This window comes from Drosophila albomicans, chromosome 3 (genome assembly GCF_009650485.2).
Source record: "Drosophila albomicans strain 15112-1751.03 chromosome 3, ASM965048v2, whole genome shotgun sequence".
Lineage (NCBI taxonomy): Eukaryota > Metazoa > Arthropoda > Insecta > Diptera > Drosophilidae > Drosophila > Drosophila albomicans.
In genome coordinates, this window is record NC_047629.2 from 50,816,157 (window position 1) to 50,843,033 (window position 26,877).

Here is a 26,877-nt window from a genome sequence, read left to right on the forward strand (position 1 = left end):
TCGTTGTTGTTTCCTTTATTTTTTTTAATTTTTTATTTTTTTTGTTGCTTCTACTTCAGCATTACGTATACGTAACGTAACGTAGTGGCGCACATTCGTTAGAAATAGGCGGAGTTATCAACGTTTTCAAGTTATAATAAAAATGCAACACATTTTACAGACATGTGACTATGTACATATATATGTGCGAACTATGCATGTATTAGTCCACTCACAGAGGAGAGAGGCGCTCACTTATGACCCTTGCTCCTAGCTTTCACTCTGACTCTGGCTACTTTCCATAGATTTTTTCCTTCGTTATTGGTTTGGAGTGGCACAAACCATTTTGTTGCTACTTTTTTCAGTTTTCTTGTTGCTGCTGTTGTATATAAATACACATATACAACAGACGTTCTTTCGTGCTGCGATTTTTATTATTTTTCAATGCTCAAACTCGACGTCGCATAAAACTTGTGTAAGCTCCCCTTTTTACCCATGCCTTGCCTTGTTCGCAACTTTGTTGCAGGATGGACGCTGCTCTCGTTACAGTTTCGCTTTTGCTGGGAGCGAGACATTTTGCTAATGCATTGATTAAAATAGAATTTTTAATTAAAATATTGTGTGCTGTGCTTGTCTGTTGACAATTTTATTGCACTACCGAAGAAATAAAAAACATCAACGGTAACTAAAAATAAATCCAAACAAATTGGAATATTTATTCGACTTTATTGAAGAGACACAGAGAGGCAGAACTTCTTCAAGCTGTAAAGCCACAAATCATTGGCAACATTTGAAACACTTTTCACTTTCCATTTAGCAGCAAGTTTGTACAATAATTGATGCTCACTTATGCCTGCAAACTCAATAAATCACATGCAATTATGCAAGCAAAGCATCCTTAAGGAATATTCACACTTTCACACGTTGCCACACAAACTAGCCGAAGAGTGAGAGAGAGAGAAATGTCCACTCTCTGCAGTCGTCTCAAGCTCAAGTTCCTTCTGCTGACCGTAAAAGCCACAAGTGTATTTGGCTATAAATCTCCAATTGCTTTCTTATGCATCCAAGAGAAATTGAAAGGCTATTTACGCAAAATATTTTCTTTGCATTTATTTGCCAAAAACTTGAGAGAGCGAGCGAGAGAGAGAGAGGGAGTCACACACACGCAGAGTCTGCTGTTTCACTCTGTCTTCTCAGTCGCTTCCAATAAGTGAGCTAATAAATAAACAGAAAATTTCGACAGCAAACATTTACTTAAGCAAACGATTCAAAGATGTTCTACAAGGCACAAAATGCCTGAAATTTGCATATGTATGTGTGCATGTGTATGGGTGTGTGTGTGACAGGTTGTGGGTGGAGGCAAGAGGTTTGTGTGGTGTCAAACCACAAACACCTTTTGCGTAAAATAAAGCAATCAAGCAAATAATGTTGCCACATTACACTACATATCAACAGCTTCCTGCAGCGCACAAGCAATAGAGAGAGAAAGACAGAGAGAGAGAGAGCAAGCAAGGAAATGAAAGAGAAAGAAGTAGAGAGAGAGAGAGAAAGAGAGTGAGTGTGTGCTTCTTTAATAGCAACCAAACACACACATACTAACACATACACACAAAATGGCTGGCAGGCTAAAATAAAATTGAAATCATGTCGCAAGCAACAACCTTGAGGAATGCCTGCACACACACACACACACACACACAAGCACAGACAAGGCACACACACACGCAGACGAACACAAAGATACACACAGACTGCGACAAGTGTCTGGCAAAATGTCTCGACTCTCGACGCGACTCAATTCAACTTGACTTCACATTGCTCTACAGACGAAGAAGGAGCAGCAGAAGCAGGACTTTCCTCTCCGCTCTGCTGTGCTCTGCTCGACTCTTGTTAGCCTTTGCTTTGCCTTTTGCTGCCCTGTGTGCTGTTTGTGTGCAACTTTCACTTTCGCTTTCTACACGAGACACAGAGCAGCACCCTCTGACTCTACACCAACTTCACATGCTGTGCCATATTTAACAAATTATCCGTAATTTCTCGAGTGCAGCCGCAACCAACGTCGCCATCTTTGCCAGAGAAGCAGCAGACCAGACCGACCGACCGACCAATGCCAATCTCTGTCCGTAGCAAACATTTAAGCAGCAGCAAAGTCAAAGCCCAAAGCCGGGAGAGTTACAGCACATGCCACACACCACAATGCAGCAAGCAACACACTCAAACTTACACTCACATGGCTCAGAGACTGGCGGCAAGCCACTTGCCAAGATGGATAGCACAGCAGTCCTTCTCCTGCTGCTTCTACTCCTTCTCTGACTCTTACTCTTACTCCTCGTTGTCGTTCTCGTTCTTGTCGTCGTCGTCATCATCGTCGTTGTCTGAGAGCCAGCCGGGATTTTGGGCTTCAAGCAGCCGCAAATGCTTAACTTCAGACACACTCATTCACACAGAGGGAGAGCCAGGAGAAAAGAGAGGGAAGGACTGAGGACTGAGAGGAAGTAAAGCAGTAGGCGGACTTCCAGACAGCTGGCAAACCACAGCCGCATTGCTGGCAAGGACGTCAGTTCAGGCCAGAAGGAAGTTGTTTGTGGGTCGCCTGACATTCAAGGCTGACCGAGAGAACTCAGACCCGGAGACTCCAGACCAGACACGGACACGGACTCTCGCTTGGACCCCTTTAGCAAGCCAGACCGATTATTGTCGTTATTGTTGCTGCTGCTGCTCTTGCCTTTGCTCTCTGTGGGTGTCTCGCAAGATGAAAGCCACTTGGCCCATTCATGACCGGCCAAGAGCTGGCTGGCTGGCTGCCTTTTGGCCCCAACAGCAACACTTTTGCATGCAACAACACGAGGGTGGCAGCTGCCTCTGCTTCTGCTTCTGCTGCTGCTCTACTCTGCTTTTGCTTCCGCTATTTGCTGGCCAACTCCTTTTGAATGCGCCGGCTAAATGACCTTGAGCATTACAGTTGAACGTTTGTCAGTCCCCCTCCATCTCCTTGTTGGTATCTGGTGCTGCTATCCTTGGAGTTGTGCCATCTACGAAGTCTGCTAAGCACATGCTTTGCTATGGCTTTGGCCACTCCTATTTAACTGCAGGACTCTGTTTTGCATCCTCGAGTAAAGTGATGTGTTAAGCTGTTAAGTGCCAAAGTAATTGTTTTCTTTCAACAGCAACAGCAGCAACCAACTGTGGCAACTGCAACTTTGACATCCCTTTCACTTGCCACTTGACCTTGAGAGTTGTTGAAGAGTTGAGGCGGAGTCGCCATCGTCATCGTCATCGCCATCGCCATCGTCGCCTTGTGGCTTCGTTTTGTTGCTGTTGTTTGGCTGCTTTGCTTAACTGCAATTGTTTTTTGTCTGGTCGCTGCTTGTGGTTTGTTGTGGCATGTTGCATGGTGCAGCAGCAACTCGTAATTCAATCTTGATTAAGTTACAAGCTGACAAGGATATGAGACAAGCAGCAAAGCAATGTGAGCAATTCTCAGTATTTTAGGCGTGGCACACAATCAAACGGGTTTTAAGCAGCTTCACAAATTTGAGACGCCTTCCGACGGATTGCTGCCAACGTCTTTGTTGGCTGTCCAAGATGGTCGCTTGACAACCGACGGAAATTGTAGTACTTTCTATAATATGCCTGTTGTATTTAAATGCTTGTTTAATCTTTGTTGATTTCATGCAAATTGAAATGCGCCACAAAAAATTTACGATTTCACTTCTATGTCTATTTCAGCAAGTTTAATATAAGAATAATACCAACTAAACTTCTCGTCAATTTCTGTGGAAAAAAGTGTCGTGCTCAACTTACAAATGAGTACTTAAAAAAATATTGCAAACAAATTTACGTTGTTATTTTAAATGCTGGTGAATTTACAGTTTACTCTTCCGTAACTAACATACAATTTTACTAAGAATATATTATTTTGAGCATATTAATGCTTCCTTAATGATGATGAAGATGGTCCCAGGATTAACAACATACTGTAATGTAATACGTTGTATTGTAAATTCACGAAATTAATGTTTTCCATTTTATGTATTATTACAAATTAATTTAATTTATCTGATTCACTGAAGTGAAGTAAGGAATAGCTATTAAAAGTAAAGCAAAGTACTGAAGTGAAGTAAGGAATAGTAAATAAAAACCCATATTTAATAAATAACAAATTGCGGAATCCAAATTCATTTATGTGGCAAAAACTTCCAAAATTTTGAACTATTATTCAAATATTCAGTGTTGGCAATTTTTGCCTTCCGAATTTTGCATCCAATATATTACTAATATATTATTATATTATTATTATATATATAATTCTGTTGACAAATAAAGAGTTCTATTTTCTCGAATGTTGAAAAAAAAAATGTTTTATCAAGAATGTTTTATTATCATTTTCTCATCATTTCATTTATTATGTTCTTTCTCTTATCAGAAAATATTGATTGCAATTACACAGACTTTTATCACTTTTAGCTTTCTTTTTGCCCCAGAATTTAAGTGTTGCTAGGCATGGCTGTTGTGATATTTTGGAATTAAGCAATATATGTAGTTGTTAGCCTTCTTCTTTTTCTCCTTCTAGAAATAGTTCGAGCTGTAGTTATTTGACAGCCAATCAAAATATAGGCGGAGAAACGATCAGCGAAGTAATCAGCTCAGAAATATTTATCAGCATATCAAACCCAACCTCCCAACATTCCATTCAAGATAAGAAAAAACACAAGGGTTGATTATTTTTTTTACATTTACTTCTTCACTTTTATTCTGTTTCAGTTTTCATATAATTTAGTTTTAACTAAAATAATAATGATAAAGAACATACAATTTATATGTATATGCACTTAAATATTGTAGGTGTGTGTGTATGTTTAATGCATGGGTGAGTGTGTGTGTGTGTGCTGCACTGGGACAGTGTGTGTTTGTGTGTGTTTAGACATACATGAAATTAGCTGTAAATATGTACGCTATAAGTAATATTAGATGCATTATTTACTCGTACATTTCATTTATTCACGAATATTACAATAGAATAGAAGATGTGCGACCCATGGATACGATGAGCGAGTGAGTGTGTGTGTGTGTGTGTGTGGCTGTATGTGTGTGTATGTGTGTTAACTAATATTATGTGAATGTTGTCCTACGGCTATGGAAATTTGTACATTATTTACAATTACATTTGGAAATACAATTACTTGACATACATCGTAATTTATATAGGCATGTTTATCGATTATAATAATATATCGTATTTGTATACATATAAAGTAGTGTAATTAATGTATTATATTTATATAATAATTGCTTACCATTTTAAAGACAACACTGCGTATGCGTAATATGAATATGAATAGTAATGTGTTTGTGTTTGTGGTGTGTATTGTTGTGTGTGCTTAGCTAAGGTAAACTACATTTAAGAAATGCACAAGTCTCTAGTTGTAACTATATATTGTTTTTCCATTCTTTATTATTTAATATTATCCTTTATTATTAATATTAAATGTAATATTTCATGTTGTTTTTTTTTATCTCATATTTTTGTTGCTTTCTCTCGATATTGGCAAAGAATAAGGCGCGTAAGAAAAACAAATGCATTCAAAATAAATAATATATAGGCGAGATCTTATCCTTACAGGAAAGTTCCGAAGTGCATGTGTGTGTGTGTGTTGTGAGGGGGGGAAGGGGGAACGTTTAATACTCGTACCGTTATAACCTAAAGCCTAAACACTAAACACTAATAATAATAATAACTAAGCATATAAAAAACCAGTTAGCAACTCTTTTTTTTTGTTGTTGTGTGAAAACTAAGCACTTAGCAGGCTAAACACTAAACGTTGGGGTTAAAATAGCAGTCCAAATGATGTGGTGTGTCTCCTCCTCCTCCACCTCCTACGCTCCCTACGCCGTTGGCCTCTTCAAAAGAGCCAACCCCGCGACGCACTCAATCCTCATGCGGCAGCTCGGTGGCCTGCTGCTGCTCCAGCTTGATCTTCATCAGCGGCGATTCTCGCACCTGCGACGGCGCATAAGCAGCGGCTGCCGCAGCTGCCGCCGCTGCGGCTCCGGCGTTGGCGTCGGCGGTGGCGAAGAGTTCACTCATGTCCTGGCCGGGGAAGAAGTCCTCGAAGCGGGGACTCTTGTTCACCGACTTTTGCAGCAGCCCATTGGCAATAGCCTCGAAGTCAATGCCCGCGGGCAAACTCTCCAGGAAACGCTTGTTGTACGCATAGTTCGGATGCTGTTGTTGCTCCTTGCTCTGATGCTTGGCGTAGTGCGTGGAATACGGCGATGCGGCGCCCGGTCGACTCGATGATGCACCGTGTCCCGACGCCGATTTGCTGCCTGCCGAGGAGTTGGAGCCACGCGACTGATTGCCATATTGTCGGGCATGCATCGCCTCCTTTAGTTCTCGATCCCTGGACATCTCACGCTCTCGCTCGCGTTCTCGGGATAATTCTCGCGCATAGCTCGCGGCACTGGGATGCATGGCAGCACCTGGTCCGCCGCTTCCTCCGCCGCCACCGCCGCCGCCTGCGCCGCGTTGATGCGGCGCCTGCTGCGAGGGCATCACATTGAGGCCGGGCAATCCCATCAGTCCCAGAGCGCTCAAGTCGGGCAAATTCTCGGTGCCACGTCGCTCGTTCTGCTGATGCTTGGCCGCTGCCACCGCTGCGGCAGCCGACACCTGATCCTCAATCTCCGAGCGTTGCAAGTACGCTGGCGATTTGTACATGTTCATCGACTGGACGTGCGGCGACTGCTGCGGCTGCTGCTGCGAGAGGATCTGACGGCGCAGGGTCTCGGTCATAGTACTCAGTGGATTGCTGCTGTCTGGCGGTGCCAATGCAGCGTTCTGGGCGGCCATCTTGACCGCCGCGTTGTGGTAGCCATTGGCGGCTGCTGACGAGTTGCCAGATCCAAAGTGTGCCTAAGGTGGAGAAAGTAAGGGGGAAGAAACAAGAGAGCATAGAGGAAGTGCGTTAAGAAATGGCAAGTGATACAGCAATAATTTATATTTAAGCTCCATATTCATTAAAATTAAGGGTATGAAATTATATTCAAACAAATAATAACTGTGACGAACCCAAATTATATGTTATGAACATTTGTGTTCACTTAAAGCAAACTTTAATTAAAGTTTACAACGTCATTTGCTTGTCTGCTTCTTTTTTATTGTATGCATTTATCAGATGAAAACTGTTTTGAAGCTAGTTTTTATTATAGTTGTCACATCTGTGGTATACTTGATATAAACCTTTTATTTGTATTCCCTTTTGGTACCAACACGTCAAGTAGCACACAGAATGTTCGAAAAGTTTGGTATGTGATATTTAAGTTGCGATCAGATAAACAATTTTATGCGGCAAAAAATACTTGATGTAGCTGGGTCTTAACTCCTTTAATTAATAATCTAATATGTTGTGTCACAATGGTATATTTTCAATGTAGTTGTATATCGATATATCAGTTATAGACTTCGGTATATACTACAAATTTCGGTATATTTATTTAGTATATTTAAAGAATAACACCGCACTGTTTTATTGGAAGTAGCTAGCGGATATATCGCATATACCAAATATAGCGGAATATTTTGGTATTTTCGGTATACTGTTTTAGTATATTTAAAGAATAATATCGCACTGTTTTATAGAAAATAGATATACCAAATATAGCCGTCAGTTTATTTTAGTATATAGTAGTATATTTGGTATATTGATTTAGTATATTTTGGTATATCTACATATCCGATAGCTATTTTCAATAAAACAGTGCGGTATTATTCTTAAAATATACTAAATCAATATTCCAAATATACTATAATATACTGACGGCTATATTTGGTATATCTTTTTTCTATAGCCGTCGGTATATTTTGGTATTTTTGATATAAATCAGTCTCACAGTCGAGCACACTCGGCCTTAGCTATTATAAGTAGAATTTCATTAAATCATAAAAGTCTCATTTAAAAACATATAAAGCTCTATGAAGAACTCCTAAGGCACAATAATCTGAGCAACGATTTGGTATTTTTCTTTAACTCTTATTCTAAAAAACTGTTGTCATACATGTATTTTAAAATAATGCAAAATAGAATTCAAATAAATATTTGTAACTATAATTATAATAAATACTTGAATTGTCTTTTAAATACTTACACCATGCGCCTGTCCGTTGGCATACTGATGCGCACCCATGTCCTCCTTGATCTCGCGATAGTCACGGAACACCACGGCCTTGATGACGCTGCGAATGAGCTCCTCTGGCCACATGCCGAGCAGGATGCGCTGCGGTCGGCCACGTGCCTTGGGTCGGGGATCAGTGCCGCCATCGAGCGAAGGTCCCAGCATGTTGTGTACACGATTGGCATAGAGCACGAATGTCGGATAAGGGATGTCATATTTGCGAGCAGCCTGCGATAGCGAAAGTCCTTCTTTTAGCACACTGAAGATGGCCTCTGCCATGGCTTCGGGGCGCCAAGACTTGAGGGGGCCGCGTTCACGAAAGCGCAACTGTTGCACCAGATTCTGTTGGTTAGTGTTCCAGCATTTTTGCCACATCGACTGCAATTGGTATTGGTAGCTGTCTGCTGGTGAAAAGGAAGCGCCAAACACAAAAGAAAAAAAACATATTCCAAACTTAGTACGAGCTATGCTAATTGGCTCAAAAGGAAGCCGCGAAAGCTTCCTGCAAAGACTTGAAATAGTTGCAAGTATGTGTGTGTGTGTATGTGTGTGTGTGGACTGTCACTTACCCGCCACAGATGTGCCTGTTGCAGGAGCACCCATCCAGCCATGTCCGCCGGTCTCAATCATTTTGGCCTGCAAAGACGATAAGGAAAAGCGTCGTTTAGTTTTCAAAAGACATTTACGTTTTTGTGTGTGAACGCGCCGAAGCCGAAGCAAAAGTCGAGGCGACTGTTTGGCACAAAATGTTTGGCCATAAAAGTTTATTAATGCCATAAATGCTGGGAGGCCAACAAAGCTTTTTGGTATGCAAACGCCAAAGCAAATTAGTATACAAAGTTGGCAAAAACCATTTGCCTCTCTCGCTGACTAGCTGAGCGCCTCGACGTCTTTTGTCTTTGCATTTTTATGGCAAAAGGTCCCCTATTTATTTATTGCCATTTGCTATTATTAGCCATTCAAGAGTTGCCTCTACATTCCCCCTCACTCGCTCACTCTTTCACTCACATACTCATTCGCCATATCTGTCCGCAAATTAACGCTAACTAAAGCAAAACTCTTCGTGGAAGTAATTGAAGCGGCTTTTAATATTTATTAATAAACACGAAAAGAGGGGGCAACAACAACAAAAAAAACAATGTGCAAAACAAAAAATGTGCTAAATAAATTAAGACAAAGCCGCAGTTAATTTCTAGAGTAAGCCCAAGCCCCATTTGCACTTCGACTCGCTGCGAAAAAAAAAAACAAAGTTAAATTGATGCACGTTCCGTTGCCTCGTTCGTGGCACGAGAAGGATTCATTGCCTACCGCTGACCGGCCAAAGTTGACGCCTACTTGCCACCTTCCACCCTCCGCCTTCCACCTGACTCTCTGCTGACCATGTCAGCGGCCCAACTGCACAAAGCCATGCATTTTATATGGCCAACAACAAGCTCGCTATACAAATTATGTGAAGCGGCAAGAAACAGAGCACAGAGAAAAAAAAAAACACAATTTATATATATATAGTGCAAGTCTTAAATATTTGAAACTAGGTAGAGCCACGCCACCAGCCTCAGTCGCAGTCGCAGTCGTGGCAGTTGCTACAACCCCTTTATGCCTCATGCCTCATGTTGCATTGCATTTGTTAGACGCCTGCCATGTTAAGGAAAAAGGTCATAAAATGTATGAATAATTGAAATTGAAAAGTCGGAAGCATTTTTTGCATTTTTACAGGCAAACCCTAAACCTTACAACAAAGTGAAGAGCAATGCAGATGGGGAAAACAGCTAAGGAGAGGAAGGGAAACATGTGCTAACGAATGCGAACGAGCCCAACCCAGAACAGCAGCAGATATCAAAATGGCGTTAAAAACGTTATTTTATGTTAAACATTTTGTTAATGAAGCGTCAAATAGTGGAGCTGCTTGTTGTTTTTATACCCTGTGCAACACTCGTAAAATAGATGAGCAAAGGATGCCATAAAGTACAAAAGTATTTATGTGATACACCCTCAAAAAAAGGATTAAATTTGAGACGATGTTTAACTGTTGTGATAAAAATGTGTAATGTTTAAATTTCAACTTGATCTTTTGAGAAATGAAGAATGAAATTAAATAAAATAAAGTAATACAGGGTATTTTGTAGCATAGCATTTAACTTTGTTTACTTTCAGGCATGGAAAGTTTTGAATGACTTGAGAAATGCGAATATGATAAGCGAATTAATAAACAGCGAAATAACTAATTGATTGATAATTTTGTATACATCTTGAAATTTTAATTATGTTTAAATATAAAATGAGCAAAACTGTACGATAATCTATATAAAGATTGTAGAAAATTGAGATTAACAAATAAATAATTAATCAGTTTTCCACTCAAATTGCTTAAAAAGCTTCACATATTGAAGAACAAACAGAAAATGAGCGAACTCTACGATAATCTTTCTAAAGATTTTATAAAATCCACATTATCAAATGACTAATTGATCAATTTCCTAACCCAATGATAAATGACAAGAGAATGGAAGAACTCTGCGAGAATCTAAATAAGGAATTTTCTTTATGAGCAAATTCAACGAAATTCTTTATAAACATAACAAAAAACTTATAAAACCCGTAGTGAGGAGTACCTCTAAGTTGAGCATGCTCAGTTATTTTCTTTCTCATAATTTCTAATGATTTGTTAGACATTACTTCTACTTAGGGTATTTCTAAGTAGAGCACACTTAGCAACAATAACTGTTTCCCACTTGTGGTTTATAATGAAAAGTGTTGCTAAGCTGTCAGAAGTTATATAAAATGTATTGAGCTTTAAGTAATTAATTGTTGCTGACAAAGTAGTTAACCGGGTGTACAGTTAAGCAGCGTTAAGTTTATTGCTAATAACAATAATAATTACAATACAAATTATATTATTAATCAGTCAACTGCAAAAATAATGAGCACTCAATCAAAAGCTTTGTAAAGCACATGAAAGCTTGCAAAGTTCACATATCATTTTGAGATACTTTGTTGCACCAGCATCGGGGGCAATTGTAGTAGTGTATGTTGCAAGAACAATAGAATGGTTTAGCTGCCGCATTAAGAACGAACTTTAACTGTTATTGCTCGTATCATTATTATGATTATTGTTGTAGTTCTTCAAGTTGTCGGCGTCGGCGGCGTTGCTCTTAAAACAATTGCTCACTAACATGGGAATCCATTACTCACTTACATCGTAAATTCGCCAGTCACTTGCCAATGCATTATGGCGACCTTTTAACCCCTCCCCCCCCTGCCCTAGAGTGCGGTGGGAAGGGAAGTCTAACAATTATAAGACTCGCATAGTACAATACATATAATAAAATATTGCTGCTGCTGTGCTCAAAAATGTTTAATTAATTAAATTTTCAATTTCCCGCCAGCAACGATGAAGGCAACAACAACAACAACAACTGGAACAAGTGACTGTGCCACGACGTTTCTCATACTCAACAAAAACAAATTTGAAGCGTGCGCGCATTCAACTTTCTTTCAACTCATTTAATTTAATTTGCGGCGCTTCGCTGCTCCAGCGCTGCCTCAGTCGATGTTGCTGTTGCTGTTGCCACTGCTGTGGCTCATCGTCTTCTTGTTCTTGTTCTTGCCAATTACTCATCGTGTGCACGCCCCATTCATATAATAATTTATTTAATTAACTTTTTCGCTTCTACAAATTTCTATAAAAAAAAACAAAACGGAAATATATTGATTTTTGTTCTAGAATATTTCTCAATATTTGTTATACGCACACACACACACGGACACACTGACACACACGTGTCTGTATATTGGTAATAAAATATAAATTCATACCAAGGTACTCACACTCTCCTCCTCCGCATCTATCATCAATCCAAATGCAGGCGTTGCTACCTCTGCCCTTGCCCTTAACTTGTTCAATAGCTCATTCTACCTTCCCTCTCTCTCTCTCTCTCTTTCGCTCTCTGTAGTGCTCTCTCTCCCTTACACATTCTTGCCTTTCAACAGCCTTCAAGTTGCCACGATTTCTCGCCCCCTTCCACTTGGAACACTCGCCATAAAACCCGTTGGATTCTAATGCAATTTTAATTTTATTTTTCAAGCGAGCACATAAACTCGACACCCCCGCCTCCTCCTCCTTCACATCATTGCCCCCTTCCTCACTCACCCCTCTGTACGCTGTTACAGATACTACAACACTGTGGTATGCTCAAGCCAGAAGGAGAAGGAGAAGCTAACACTACGAGCATTAAACTACAGTCGCGTCCAACGAGAGAGCTGAGCTCTAAGCTCTGAGGTAGAGTTGAGGTGGTCGCGTCCTTTTTCCCCACCTTGTTTGTTGCCTTAGAAGAACTTTGGATGTAGTTTGCTGTGTGTGTAGAGTATATTTCTTATATTATATAACACTTTATTTATTATTCATTTTCGATTCGTGCTTTTACTGTGGCAGCGACGTCAGCAGCGGCGTCTCAAGTTTGTTATTTCTCTTGTCTGCAACTTGCTCACCACAATCACCTTCTTCCCCCCACGTTCCGTGTGCATGTCACTTCCCACCACCATCGCCACCAGTTGGAACACCACCTGCTACAAGTTCCTTAAGCTTTTGTCTGTGTCTGTCTGTGCTGCGTTTGCTGAGCGCCTGCTGCTCTTTAGCCTTCACTACTACTACTTCTACTACAACTAGCAACTACTCTCTCTCTCTCTGTCTTTCGCTCTCTCATCGCTTCTCTTCTCTTGCCAAACCTTGCCTTGGCTCATTCATTCATTCATTTATTTATATTACTCAGCCAACCACACGCACACGCCCCGCACATTTCGCGCTCTCTCTCACTCTCTCTCATCCTAATCCTGCTCAAGTTGTCTGTCTCTCTACCTCACTCACACTCTCTTCTCTCTCTCGCTCTGTCTTCGCCTTGTGCGGGCCTTGGCTTGCAGTAGTCGCGTCTTTTATCCGCGTCCTGCGCCCGGTTTTATAGTTTTTGCGCTCATGCCATTCATTAATTTTATAAGAAGCAATGCTTGGCATAATAAATAATTAATTTAAATGGGGAATGGGAATGGAAAAGGGACGGAGACAGACGAAGAACAGCGAACAGCAAAACTGAGAGAAGACGACAAAGTCTCGACTACAACTACTTCTATAGAAGTGCTTCCACCAAAGTGCTTCAAGTTGTCGCCATTCCGTCGCACGTTTCGACAGTGGGTAACAGTTGTAATGACAATCCAATGATTATATTACCCATACTGTATTTACTATTATTTTAAGCCGAGTCCCGTTGAAACTCAATTTCAGCAAACTACACGATTGCTTTGTGTGAATTGGTAAGGCGCTAAAAATAGAAGCGTTAAATTGCAGCTATTCATAGCTAAGCAAAATGATGCTAAGAACATAACATTCATATATTATTATATTTACTCTAATTTTAAGTTGATTCACGCTGAAACTTTCAGAAAGATATATTTTATCCATGCATAGCTAACAAACATGATTCCAAGAGTATAATATTTTATTTAATTTAATGCCGACTTGAAATTCTTTCACCAAGTAGATAATGTTTTTGAAAGAATCATAAATTCTTTTTCAAATTATGATATAATATAGTTTCTACAATATCTTTGAAGTTCAATATACAAATAGTAAATAAATAAAATATTTCTAATCAATATAATTTCATTATATAATAACATTAAGTTTGATTTGATTTTAAGTTCATTGAAATATTAAAACTTTCAGCACGCAGAAGATGTTTTTGAAAGGAATAATAAATTCCATCTATTATAACTAAGAAGCATGATCCTAAGAGTACACTTTTTATACACTTCAATACTACATTTTGACTACGATATCTTTAAAGTTCAATATCAGCAATAAGTTAATGTGTAGAGTATACAAATAGTAACTAAATGTTATCTATGAATAACCCATAATCAATAAAATTTCATATACAATTTTACAAAGCGAAAACTTCTAGAACTTTGAACTCTTTTGTTTTTACAGTGTATAGTATTTGCAAAGTATTTTCAAACAGTGGCAAAAACTTTGGCAAACAGTGAAAATGAAAATGGCATTTTACCGCCTATGAAATACGGTACATAACTCGGTAGAGTTGAGTCTGTAGAGTCTAGTCTTGGAAATTGAATTGCCCGGTTGTTAGCCAACTGTGCAGAAAGCAGCTCATCTTTGCTTAACTGTGCAACTTCTTTGCTTAACTATTCAACTCCTTGGTGGATCCGCAAGACAAGTCCATGGCAGTGGCAACAACAGCAAAAGCAACGGTGGCAGCAGTGGCAGTGGCAGCAACAACTAAATATTTAATAGTATTTTATTGCACGAATTTCACATAAAATATGCATATTAGCCCAATGCATTATTCATGAAATAATGTGAAAAACACATTTCGCGGAGGGCAAAGCCGCAAAAGGAGTTTTGCCCTCCAGTCCCTGGAAGAGAGACGGCAAAGACGGCGGTGGTCTACCCAACTTTTCTTACTTTTTACATAACTGTTGTGTAGATATATATGTAGTATATATTGTAAAATGTATTATGTATATCTGATATGTATGGAAATGCAAAAGAAACACAATGTTACAAAACAATTGCAGTGGCGAATTTCTACGGAAGGAGAGTTCGACTTGGACGCAATGTGTCAGAGCTTAGGTGGACTGCAACAACAATCAGACTAACAGCAATAGCAATAGCAATGGAAACAACAACAGCAACAACAGCAAACAACTATTGCAGTAATTGTAGTAATCATAAAATCAAGTGCGAGTGCATGTTGCTTGGCGCTACGCTTCTGTTTCTGTTTCTGTATCTGAGTGTAACATACAATGAAAGTTTTGTTTGCTACAACAACAACAAAAACGAGAACAACAACAGAACGACAACAGCTAGAGAGCAATAACAACACTTACAATAAAGCCAACAATAATTTAAATGCAATAAATAATTATACGCCAAGTGTTGAGTGCAGCGCGCATTGAGGTGTGTCAGGTTCAGCCAACTATCCAGCCAGGCAGTCAGCTAGCAAACTAACCAGCAGCCGACAACCGACAACTAAAATTACAATAAAACATTCAAATGGGGGCACACTCAACGCTCAGCTCAACTCAACTCAACTCGACTTGACTTCATCCATTCATCCATCCATACACAAAGTGCCAAGCCCAAATAAAAAAAGAAATACAACAAAAAATTGAAACAAAAAAAAACGAAACGAAAAAATAACTTTACAAATGTTACCCTTCCTATTCCTTCCTTCCTTCCCTGCTTGCTTTCTATTCCTTGCAAGTCACAGGCGCGACGAGCTTCTAACTGTTGTCTACCCCTCAAAACTGAGACTCCGACTCCGTCTCCGACTTCAACTCGAACTCGACTCGAACTCGAAGTCAGGCGGCAAGCGCAACAGACACCAAGGAAAAGGTCAGAGCTAGTGATGACATTGTGAAAATGCAGTTGCAATCTTTATTGTTTTTAAATATACAATTAATTTAATTAGCTACCAGTTGTTGATCAGTTCAATATTTAGAATTTCTATAATAATAGCTTAGATCAATGCATCGAATAATAGAAAAATGGTTCGAGTATGGAAAGGCAAATATAAATGACATCATTACAATGACAGTGAAAAAAATTTAACATAGAACTGATAGAAAGAAAACAAAATAAACGAAAATTTTGAAAATAATTTATATTGTTATGGCAATTAAAAATCATAAAAATGTAAAGAATAAAAAAATTGTAACTTCAATTCAATAAGAACAAAGAAAAAATATTATAAACCAGAGCATTTCAAAATATCAAAAAGCTTTAATCAATGCATTTTATTGATAGAAAAATGTTCAATGTGAAATGACTACTAATTAAATTAAATATTAAACAACTGAATATATCATATTATTTATAAATTGTCTTTACGCTTGTTTAGAAGCTTAATATAATGTTGAACAATAAGTGAAAATATTTGACTTCATTAAAATTTCAGTGAAGAAATGACCACATAAAAATAAAAATTACATAAAGAAAGGAAAATGAATTTGAAATACATTACAATTAAAATAAAGTACAATAAAAATATAAAGTAAAGAAAGTTTAGTATTGAATTAAAAAGAATTTTTTAAAATATTCTTGAATTATATTGTTTTTAATATTCACATTATTTTATATAGAATTATTTATTATTTTCTTTTTCACGCTGCCATCGCTAGGGGCAAGCCTTTGCAACATTGCAATGTGTTGCTGTTTATTGCAGTTGCTGTTGTTGTTGTTGTTGTTGTTGCTGTGTTATTTACTTTAGCTATTGTTGTTTTCAACTGTTCTGTGTAGCTGTCGCTGTTTCTCTTGTTGTTGTTGTTGGTAATTGCAACTTTTTCCCCTCATGTAATTTTTTTTGTTGCCACATTTTATGGCGCCTTGCTTGTTGTGTTCGTTTTTGCGTTCGCGCTGTTTGTTTGTTTGTTTCGAAGTAAAAATTAACCTTTTGCAAATAGTAATTTATTGTTTTTAGCATGCAGGATAATGAGGATATATGGCCGACAGTCGGCGGCCGTGGCAGCCTTGCCTTTCAGCCACAGCTACTTAAAGCTTACACAAAGTCAGTTGTTGTTGTTATTGTAATGACTACGCAGCGTAACGTTTACTTCAGAGCCTTGCGTGTCCTTTGAGCTGATTGAAAGTGCAAGCAGCAGCAGCAGAAAGTTGCAACTGAATTGTCTGGCAAGTGTTAAAACGACTGCACACGATCATTAAATATTAATTCAATATTCCTCGAGAGCAGAAAAAAATATATGTTATATGTATGTGTGTGTTGCCCGCCCCCTTTGTCATCATCATTAGTTTGATGCGGGGCGAAATCTAACATGCACGGACATTTCAAAGCAACATGCACAAGCATGTCCATAAGCAAGGATGTATGTGTGTGTGGCAAGTGTTTTCCATATGAATAAGCGAGCAGCAAAGTAAATACCAAGACAGGAAGGCAAAGACAAAGCGAAATGCCAAAGCAGGAAGCGCGCGAGCTGCATTTCGGTCAAGCGCACAGATGTATGCTATGTTATTTGAGCTGCACGCACACACACCAACACACACACACATACATACGCACACTCATTGCATTGCTGTAATGCATATTTGAATGTCTGCCTACGGGCGCTGTGGCGGCCAATCGAATCGGCTCCGCTGCCAAGATACCAAAAGCCAAAGTCCCCGCGCACTCAAAGCCAACAAAAACTGACTGCAATGTGTGTGCGAGAGTGTGTGTGTGTGTGTGTGTGTGTGTATACATTGTGTATGTGTGTGTGTGTGTGTGTGCACTCGCATAAACCCTTGAAATAATATTTAATATTTAGAGAGACATAAATATTAAATGAAATGCCGCTATGTTACTTAGCAAAATCCAATGCTATGCAAAAAGGTAAAGCAACTTTGCAACCTGCCTTGCCCCTTCCCTCTGCCCCCTCTGCACCCTCTCTTGTAGTCGTATAAAACAAGAATTACAGCTAACACATTCCAGCGTTATTATTTTTTTTGCTTCCTATCTATATATGTATGTGTGTGTTTGTGCATGTTTGCAGCTGTAGGCGAAAAAGTGCAGCCCAACTATATAGCAGAGGCATGCCACGATTTTCTTTAGCTTCAAGAGAGGGGGAGGAGGAGGTGGGAGGGAGGGAGGTTGGTTGGTTAGTTGTGCCGCGCGCACATTTTTAGTTTTCAGTTTCAGTTTCAGTTGCTGTTTGAGTTGCTGTTTTGTATTTGATACCTTTGGGAAGTTGTGTCGAGGCGAGTCGAGTTGAGTTGAGGCGAGTCGAACTCTCTCGCTCAGCCGCCACGTCGAACATCGCCATCGCCGCGTTGCTGCCCCCCATATGGAAAATCTTATGAAATATGCACGGCCTCTGTAATTTCTTATTTAAAATGCCATTAAATTTTTTGAATAGCATAGAAAGAGAGAGAGGAGAGGAGAGCACTGAGAGCAAGTGAGAAGTGTGAGCCAAAAGTGAGTCTAAAACAGAGCGCAGCATGCACTCGGGCACCCTGGGTAAATAGAGGCGCGGACCTGGACACAGTTACACATATGTGTGTGTGGGCAACATGCGCAACGTTGTAACCTGTGTAACATGCAACGTGTGTCTGCTAGCGACGAGGTTAGACAAATATAGTTTGGTCTGGGTCTCTGATCCTAGCTGCAGCTGCAGCTTCTGTTTGAGGTGCAGAGGCCATGTGGGAGTCACTTGCGAGTCGAGTTGGCCAACTTTTAAAATGCATATTTGATTGTTTTTCATAGAGAAAGAGAGATGGAAGATGTAGAGAACGAGGCGTAGGCCTAAATGTATGCAATAGTTGAGTTGCAGCCTGCGAAGTGCAGCATCAGCTCATTAAAGTGCCAAACGGGGCAACCGCTGCAACACATGCATCTTTTATGTTGCCAATTGTCGCACACACACACACTAATACACACACACATGCTGGCCATCAGCTGTCACATGTATATTCAATGTGCAACTGTCTCTGCAATTGTATCTACATGTGGCAAGTTAATATTGATTTGGTCAAGCGAACGTTGCATTCGCGCGCTATGCTTAAGATAATTAATATCATACAACAGCAAGTCTCTATCTATCTCTGTGTGTGTGTGCATAATTACATATGTATGTAAATACAAGCACAGTCGACAGACTGGCCACAAAGCTTCAAACTGCAAATGTATCTGTGTAGCTGTGTATCTGCATCTGTATTCTGTGTGTATCTGCATCGTCGTCTCTGTCTGTAACTGTCAGTTTGATTTGCAGGACGCATTTCTAAAATAATTACAAATACACACGAATTAAATTTGCATTAGAGCCGCAGCCAATTAGCGTTGGCAGCAGCTTTTGGCCAACACACTAAGTAAGCACAGTTGACCAGTCTCTGAGATTTCAGTTACTCCTCCTCCTCCCCCTTCTCTGCCTCTTCGAAACTAAATTTTAACACACACCATCGCTGAAATTCGTTTAAATAATGCTCATAAACATTTTTGCATTCATTACTAATGTGCTGCTTCTATGTATTTTTCTATTTGTTATTGTTATTTCTCTTCTTTTTTGTGTTTTTAGCAATTAAATAAAAATTGCCTTGGCGAGCCATAAAATAATTTTCTTAACGCGAAATATATGGCATATATATTAGCTGATGTTTGGATTTCAATAAAGATTTGTGCCTCAATATTAAGCAGATATATATCTTAAATATATAATGTGATGTGTATCTATATGGCAACAAGGTTGTAGAATCAGCAACAACAACAACAAAAAGGCTGCGTCATTTTTATTTGTTTCGCTTCAAGTGCAGGAAATTGTCTGTAGCCCATTTAAAAATAAACAATAATAAAATAAATAATTAAGAAATACGCTTTTTGCGCTTAATTATAAACAAAAAGCGACTGCCTGCAGTACAGTATTATTGCCATCGTCGTTGTTGTTGCTGTTGTTGTCAAGAAATTTGTTGAAACTAAAAAAAGAAGCATTACATAAACGCTCGAAATAAATAATAATAAGTGAATCACTGTGAATGAAAAGCATCAACAATAACTACCCCAACACGCGCGCAGCTCAAATTAATAATATAAATATAAATGGCAAAAATTATTTATTATTATCTTCTTGGCTTCTCCTTTTCGAAATTTATTTTTGGCCACGCACGAAATAAATCAAATACAATTTGCTATTTTATACCCCTTGAGACAACAAATCTCTTCAAAAGGGGGCATCACAATCAGCAATTCTAGAAAGTGATCAACAATTGCCAAACAAAGATGCTAATGTAAATACAGGGTAGTTGTTAGTCGATCTACCGAGGGGGGAATTGAAGGGAATATCGCGACACAAAAGACGCTGTGATAAGAGGCGTGGCATTAGCGAACGCATGGGCAAATTGGCTTTTGAAATTTACAGGTCTCTGTTTGTCTCTTTTAGCATCGAGTTTTTAGCAGTCGCGCCTTTAAAATTTATACTTAATATTATCCACACACTCGCACACACACGCACATAGTATAAAAATGAGTACATATTTTTATTGACTTAACATTGTTTTTTCAACAAACAAAATGCTCGATTGTTTTTTAGTCTGGCTTTTTATTTATTTTTAATGAGCAAAGAGAGAAGAAGATATCTAACTGTGAGGGGCACTATTGTAATTCTATTTGTTGTTGCTTACGATTAAATATCTTTTAGTATTTATTTGTCTAACGTTTTGTGTGTGCCCATTGGAGATCTCTTTCATGCATACTCGTATACACACATAACATATTTTTTTTATATTTTTTTATGGATGGATTTGCTCATTTCTTTTTCCCTTTAAAGCACTTTATAAGGCTGTATATTTTATGAGAGGGCAAATTACAGACAATGCGTCAGAAAGCACTAGAAAAACTAAAGGGCCATAAAAAACGATAAAAGTAATATTGAATAAAAGATGTGCTTATAACTTTCTGAACTTGGTTTTAACCTTTGCACAATATCGTTAACGACATCTCATAATTCTATGCAGCATATCTCTTTTGTTTAAAAGCAATCTACATATAACAAAAAATAACCTCTAGATCAAGTTTATCAACCTCAAGATAACAAAGTTTTCTAAAGTATGGCAACGCTCTGAGCTGTGCTTATCGATAAATCAGCTGAGGCCGACAGTAGTGGCCAAAAAATTGAACATACTGCAAGAGGAAATTCATTCGGTCTTTTTTTAGCCAGTCATGGAAAAGTAAGATCGAAATTCGACAACAAGTTAGTAGATTAATTAATTAAAAAGAAATAAAGATTTTAAAAGTATGGCAACGCTGTAGCATTGCTTATCGATAAATCAGCTGAAGCTGACAGTTGTGGTCACAAAATTGAGCACACTGCAAGAGGAAACACATTTTTTCTTTTTTTGCCAGTCATGAAAAAGTGAGATCGAGTTCGACAACAAATTAGGAGATTAATTAATTAAAGAGTGAATTCATGGGAATAAAAGTCGCATGAGTTATCCTTTTATTTATGGCTCCCCAAATTAAAATCAATTGTCAATTCAATTTTATAATATATCCGAAATACACAAAAATAAGATATGAATGAGCAGCGAAAAAAAACAAGTAAGAAGCTACAATCGAGTGTGCTCGACTATGAGATACCCGATACTTATTTTGAATGGAAGCAAAACAGTGTTGTAAAAAAATATACCGAATTAATATACCAAAAAAATACTGCAATATATAACAAAAGTTATATTTGGTATATCGATACAGTACTTTATTCAAAATATACCACATAATGCAGTGCGGTATTAAAATATACCGAATTAATATACCACAAAAATACTGAAAATACAATACTATATTTGGTATATCGATACAGTACTTTGTTCAAAATATACAACAGAATACAGTGCGGTATTAAAATATACCGAATTAATATACCACAAAAATACTGAAAATACTATACTATATTTGGTATATCGATACAGTACTAAATTGAAAATGTACCACAAAGTGCAAAATATACTAAATACTATATATACTAAACAATTATGATTAGCGGGTATAAACCTGTAACATAACTGAGAGCAGCAAAGCTCCTTAGATTCGTTTATCAAACAAATTCGCTGATCGTTCGCTTTGTCTTGCGTTGCGTTTTGTTTTCGTATTCGTATTCGCATTGGGGGATTGAGATTCAGATTCAGCTTCAGATTCCGAATTCGAATTTGGATTTGGAATTGACTTATTAATTAATTTATGCAGACACGTTTTAGTTTTATTATTTTTAAATTTGTGTAATTTGCTTTTTATGTTTATTATTTGTTTCACAAGATGTGAAGAATTTTGTGTCATTGTTGTTGTTATTGTAGCTGTGTTTTTGGCGATTTCTTGCCTCAGTTTTATATAGACGAATTTATTTTTCATGTCTCTTTTGGCCATTTGGAATTGGGCATAAATTATTTCTTCTCTTATTTTATATATGGTTTTTTGCTTTATTTAGAAATGTTGTTGTTTTGTTTATATTGTTTTTATGCTTGTGATTTGATTTTATGTTTCGCATTTATGCGACCAGCTGCATGTGTGTGTTGAGTTTGAGTTGGTTTTTATTATTTTAAATTTAAATAAATTAAATTTTATTAGTAAAAATTGACGAAAATATGCCACGCACTATAACAACAACAAGAACAACAACAACGATGACTATCGCGAGTAACAATAGTAAAAAGAAATACACTATACAATAACAAGTTAGTTTTGATTAATAAATACCCCATGGCGGCTGTTTAGATACATTTTATGGGACAACGCCAGCTGTCCAAGCAATCTCAGTCTCAGACTCGAAAAAAGGGGGGAGGGGCGATTTGGGGGCGGCAAATCTTTTATATAATAATATTGCATATGTTTATTTCTTTTCTAAAGTTTTATTATTTTATTATTATTTGTTGTAGTATGTGTGTGTTTATTGTCACACACACGCACACATAAAAACAAACAAATAAATAAAGCAGCGGAGGAAAAAGCGCCGCGTCATCTGGATCATAAAAGTTATGGAACTTGATTGCGATAGCTCTAAACTTTGCTTTTGTTAAAGATAATAATAATAATTTCAAGAGATATGAACAAAAAGCATAAACGAAACAATTGAAACGCTTTCATTTAGCATTTTGTTGGGGATTGAAAGTATGAAAAATACATATTTATGGATGTATGTGTGTGTGCATAGTTACATATGGCGCGTTGTGCTTTGTTTTATTTTATAAATAGATCTCTTATGGCTCATTAGGTCAGTGCGTACCCCCCGAAGTTATATAATTAGCTCAACTCATAGTCAGAAAAACGAAATAGAAAAAAAAACGATCTCGACAACAACAATCAACAAAAAGCGTATCAATCAAAATGCCGCTATTTTCAAGCTCCACGAAGTTTGATTTGATTAGACAGCCGCCACACGCCGTCGTCAATGCAAATAAGCACAGCAACAACAACAAGGCAGAGGAGCAACAACAATAACAACAACAATAATGCCACAAGCAGCAGCTCGAGCAACCGCAACAATACAACTAATTCTCACTAATAGAAGTGAATAGCAACAACAAGAAGAGCAACAACAACAACTCAAAACATTCCAAGATCTCTCTAGCCACGGGCAAAATGTATATTAAAATAAATTTTAAGCATTTCGTTTGCCGTTTGTTATTTATTTTTTTATGTTTCATATATATATTTTTCTTCTTTTTTTCTTTTTTTGTGCCTTTTGCGCATGCGCACAAACTGGCAAACGAGCAAATAAATAATTAATGCAAATAAAGACACAAAGCGACAGCCAACAACAAATACAAATAATGAGTTGATCTCTATAATAAGCATGATGTGAAGATATCCTATACAACTTAAGATAAGCAGCTAGCGAATAAGTGATATATTTGCAGAAACAATTTAGATTATGCTAACTCACATTGTGGCTTCAAATTGAATCAATTTCGCATTTATAGAAAATGATAGGCACAAAATAATTTGTGAAATATATATTTTTTGGCTCTTCATAGCACCGTTAACTCTTTTTATCAATAATAATAATAGGCCGCATTAAATTGTTTTTTATAAATGTTTAATTCTCCGATAACTGTAATAATAAAAATAATAGGCAGAAAATAAACCTTAAAATTTAATCTTTTTTCTTTTTTAATTTCCAATTCACAGTTACATTATTACCCGCAAGTCAATATACCCACTCAAAGCTCTTTTGCCTTGGGTATTTAAAACGTGTCGCTAACAAACACCTATACAACTTCAGATTCACACCGATAGAGTCAAAGAAAACGAGAAATAAGAACACATGTAACCCAAAATTTGATTTATATAGTAAAAAATGCAAATAAATATTATTAATAACATCACTTTGAGTATAAATAAACAAAGACAAATGGGTTCGAATAAACACAATGATGTAAAGCGTTAACTGATCGACAATTTTAATTCCCTAATTTAGTTCAATCAGTAGCATAACGTTTAAGAAAATTCAGAAGCTCTAGAGTAAGGGAAAAAATTCCAATGTCACTTCACAAGCGAGAAACGCGCCAAAAACAAAAAACAAATGCAAATGTTATGCTTGAAGTTCCGATATAAATTCTGATAATAATAAATATGCTAGAAAAAATGCTTAGCTACAAAACATATCGAGAAAGGAGAATACGAAATGAAGTTGCGGTGGTTGAGGGGAGGGAAATGGAAATGCAGAAAAGTGAAACATCTAAAACGCCAAGTCACCGTGACATAGAAGCACAACAACATACTTGATATGTATATAAGTACAATAAAAATAATTACAAATGTAATTCAACTGGCCGACAAAAAAAAAAGGAAATCGAGTGAGTTTATGTGTGTGTGTGTGTTGTGAGTGTGTGCGTGGGGGGAAAATGGAAAATAGAGTGGCGCACCCTCAAAGAAAAAACCACACAACAACAAGAGCACAATGTTGGCGCACAATAAAAAACCATTAATTAAAACTATAAAAATTACACCACCGCACAAAATACATTATAAAAGGAGAGAAACAGAAAAAAAAGAAAAACTCATATTTTATTATTTGTTGGAATTCGTTGAGTCTTTTACTTTATATATTTAATTACAGAGCAGTTCCAACATTTCAAAGTTTTTCCCACTTTTTTTTTATTATTATTTAAATTTACGTTATTAAGCATGTTGTTGGGCTCTGTGTCTCTGCCTTGTCTTTGCCTTTTTATCTTTGTCTTGACGATTGAATATCTCTTTGCTGGATACCTCGTAATGAGGGCCTTGGGTTATGAACAACACAGGGCACTTCTACGTCGATCACACTCTCAACACTCTGCCTTACTTGTTATACGCGCTACTCATAAGGTGAAAAGGAATTCTTTTGTATGAGAAATAACGCCTACTTACTACGGGTGTTAGTGCTTTGGGTGATAATCTGGTATATTTTGTACTCTATGGTATATTTTGAATATGATACTATATACCAATTATAGCCTTTAATTTATTTTAATACTTTTGTAGTATATATTCAAAATATAGACTTTGGTATATTTTAGTATTTTTGTGGTATATTAAGTTGGTATATTTGAAGAATCTTTTAATTTGACTAAAAAATGGTTATCATTATCGAATGCAGTACTATATCAATATTCTAAATATTAGCTTTGGTATATTTTTAGTATTTTTACGGTATATTAAGTTGGTATATTTAAAAATTAATACCACACAGCTTTGCATTTATTCAAAAAGGGTAGAGGGTTGAATATAGTACTATATCAATATACCAAATACAGGTTTTGGTATACTTTTAGTACATTTGTGGTATATTAATTCGGTATATTAAAAAAAATGATACCTCACAACATGGATTTATTCAAAATGGATATCTCAGGGTCGAGCACACTCGACTATAGCCTTCTTACTTTTTATTTGGTGGGGCAGCTGTTTTTAATGACCATAGCAAGCGTTGGCTTTTAATTGATCTCAGCGCCTGTCTCGTATATTAAAATCCAAAAAATTATAATTATATGTATGCCACACACACACACACAGCTTGTACTTTTTTCCTCTTAAATTAAACTAGTATAATATATTTCTCCCCCTGCTTTCATGGCTGCTTTCTTTAGTGGCTACCATTTAATTAGATGGTTTAGTTTTATAATGACAAGTTTGTGCTCTCATTGTTACAGTTCTTTTTGTCTTTATGAATTTATTTTTAGTGAGGGTCGCAGCTAAAAGGTTAACTTGAATTGGGGGCACCACGAAAAATTTTTGATTAATTTATTATTTAATTATTTTTAAACACCTTCTTGCGTTGAGTCACTCAACATTCGAGAATGCATTCAATTCATTTCGGCCACACCTCGACAGTGCCATATTTATCACTAATAAACCAATTTCATTATAAGCCGTTGATGTTGAATCACCACCATTCAGCAGCATCACGAAAAATTTACAAACAATCGTTGATCTCCTCCTCCTCCTCCTCATCCTCTTCCTCCCACTCTACCCACTTCCCATTTAGCTGCCACCCGCAACAGACAAACGGCGCAAAGACGACGCTTAGTCAACATATTTTTCGTCGTTCGTCTCATTGCAAACTATAAATTTAGAATTCAATTTGAAATAATTATGCACATTTACATAAAACTTTAATAACTCGCCCGTGCAAACAGCCAGCGAGTAGAAGAACAAGAAGGAAGAAATAAATACACAGAAGCGGATTTTGTATCTTGTATCTGGCGCACATGCAAATACAGTTCAAAGACCTGTTCGTTGGTAGAGAGCGAAAAAAAAACAACAACACCAGCAACAACAACAACGAAACAAACAAAAAAATTAACAAACCAACCAAAAAATTCATATAAAGAGAATAATTAAAAATGTTATTCGAATTGCTTTGCAAAGACAACAAGCACAGAATAAATGCTTAAACTTAAAATATATTAAAGAATTTCTGTAGAGTTCACGAAAGTTAAATCTGGCGCTGTCATTCAAATACCCTGTAAACATAGAGTACACTAAACATATACGATTATTACGGAAGTATTTCGGATTGTAAATATTCAAATGGAAAAAGTTTAACAACCTACCTATATTAGATTAAGTATCTTTCATCTTAGATCTTATCTTCAAAATGTAGTTAATTTCAATAATCTTGGATCTTCGAAAGTTTTAGTAAATATTTTAATATTGTCGTTAATTTTTGGTATCAATAGTTGATTTTACTTCAAGTATC

At 37.3% G+C, this 26,877-nt stretch overlaps 1 protein-coding gene across 2 annotated transcripts in view; it reads right to left on the reverse strand.

The window, feature by feature from the left end:
* Window positions 1-4,723: 4,723 nt before the first annotated feature.
* The window catches only part of LOC117568200 (protein bric-a-brac 2), a 41,967-nt gene continuing 19,813 nt past the window's right edge, over window positions 4,724-26,877 (reverse strand). Inside the window, exons 3-5 of one of the 2 annotated variants that reach the window (XM_034248668.2) lie at window positions 8,724-8,790; window positions 8,128-8,555; window positions 4,724-6,895 (exon numbers count right to left, since the gene is read on the reverse strand). In XM_034248668.2, coding sequence (XP_034104559.1) covers window positions 5,909-6,895; window positions 8,128-8,555; window positions 8,724-8,790 — 1,482 coding nt within the window. In that variant the 3' untranslated portion in view covers window positions 4,724-5,908. Of the gene's footprint in view, window positions 6,896-8,127; window positions 8,559-8,723; window positions 8,791-26,877 lie in introns of both variants that reach the window. The other variant, XM_034248666.2, reaches the window with a different exon arrangement.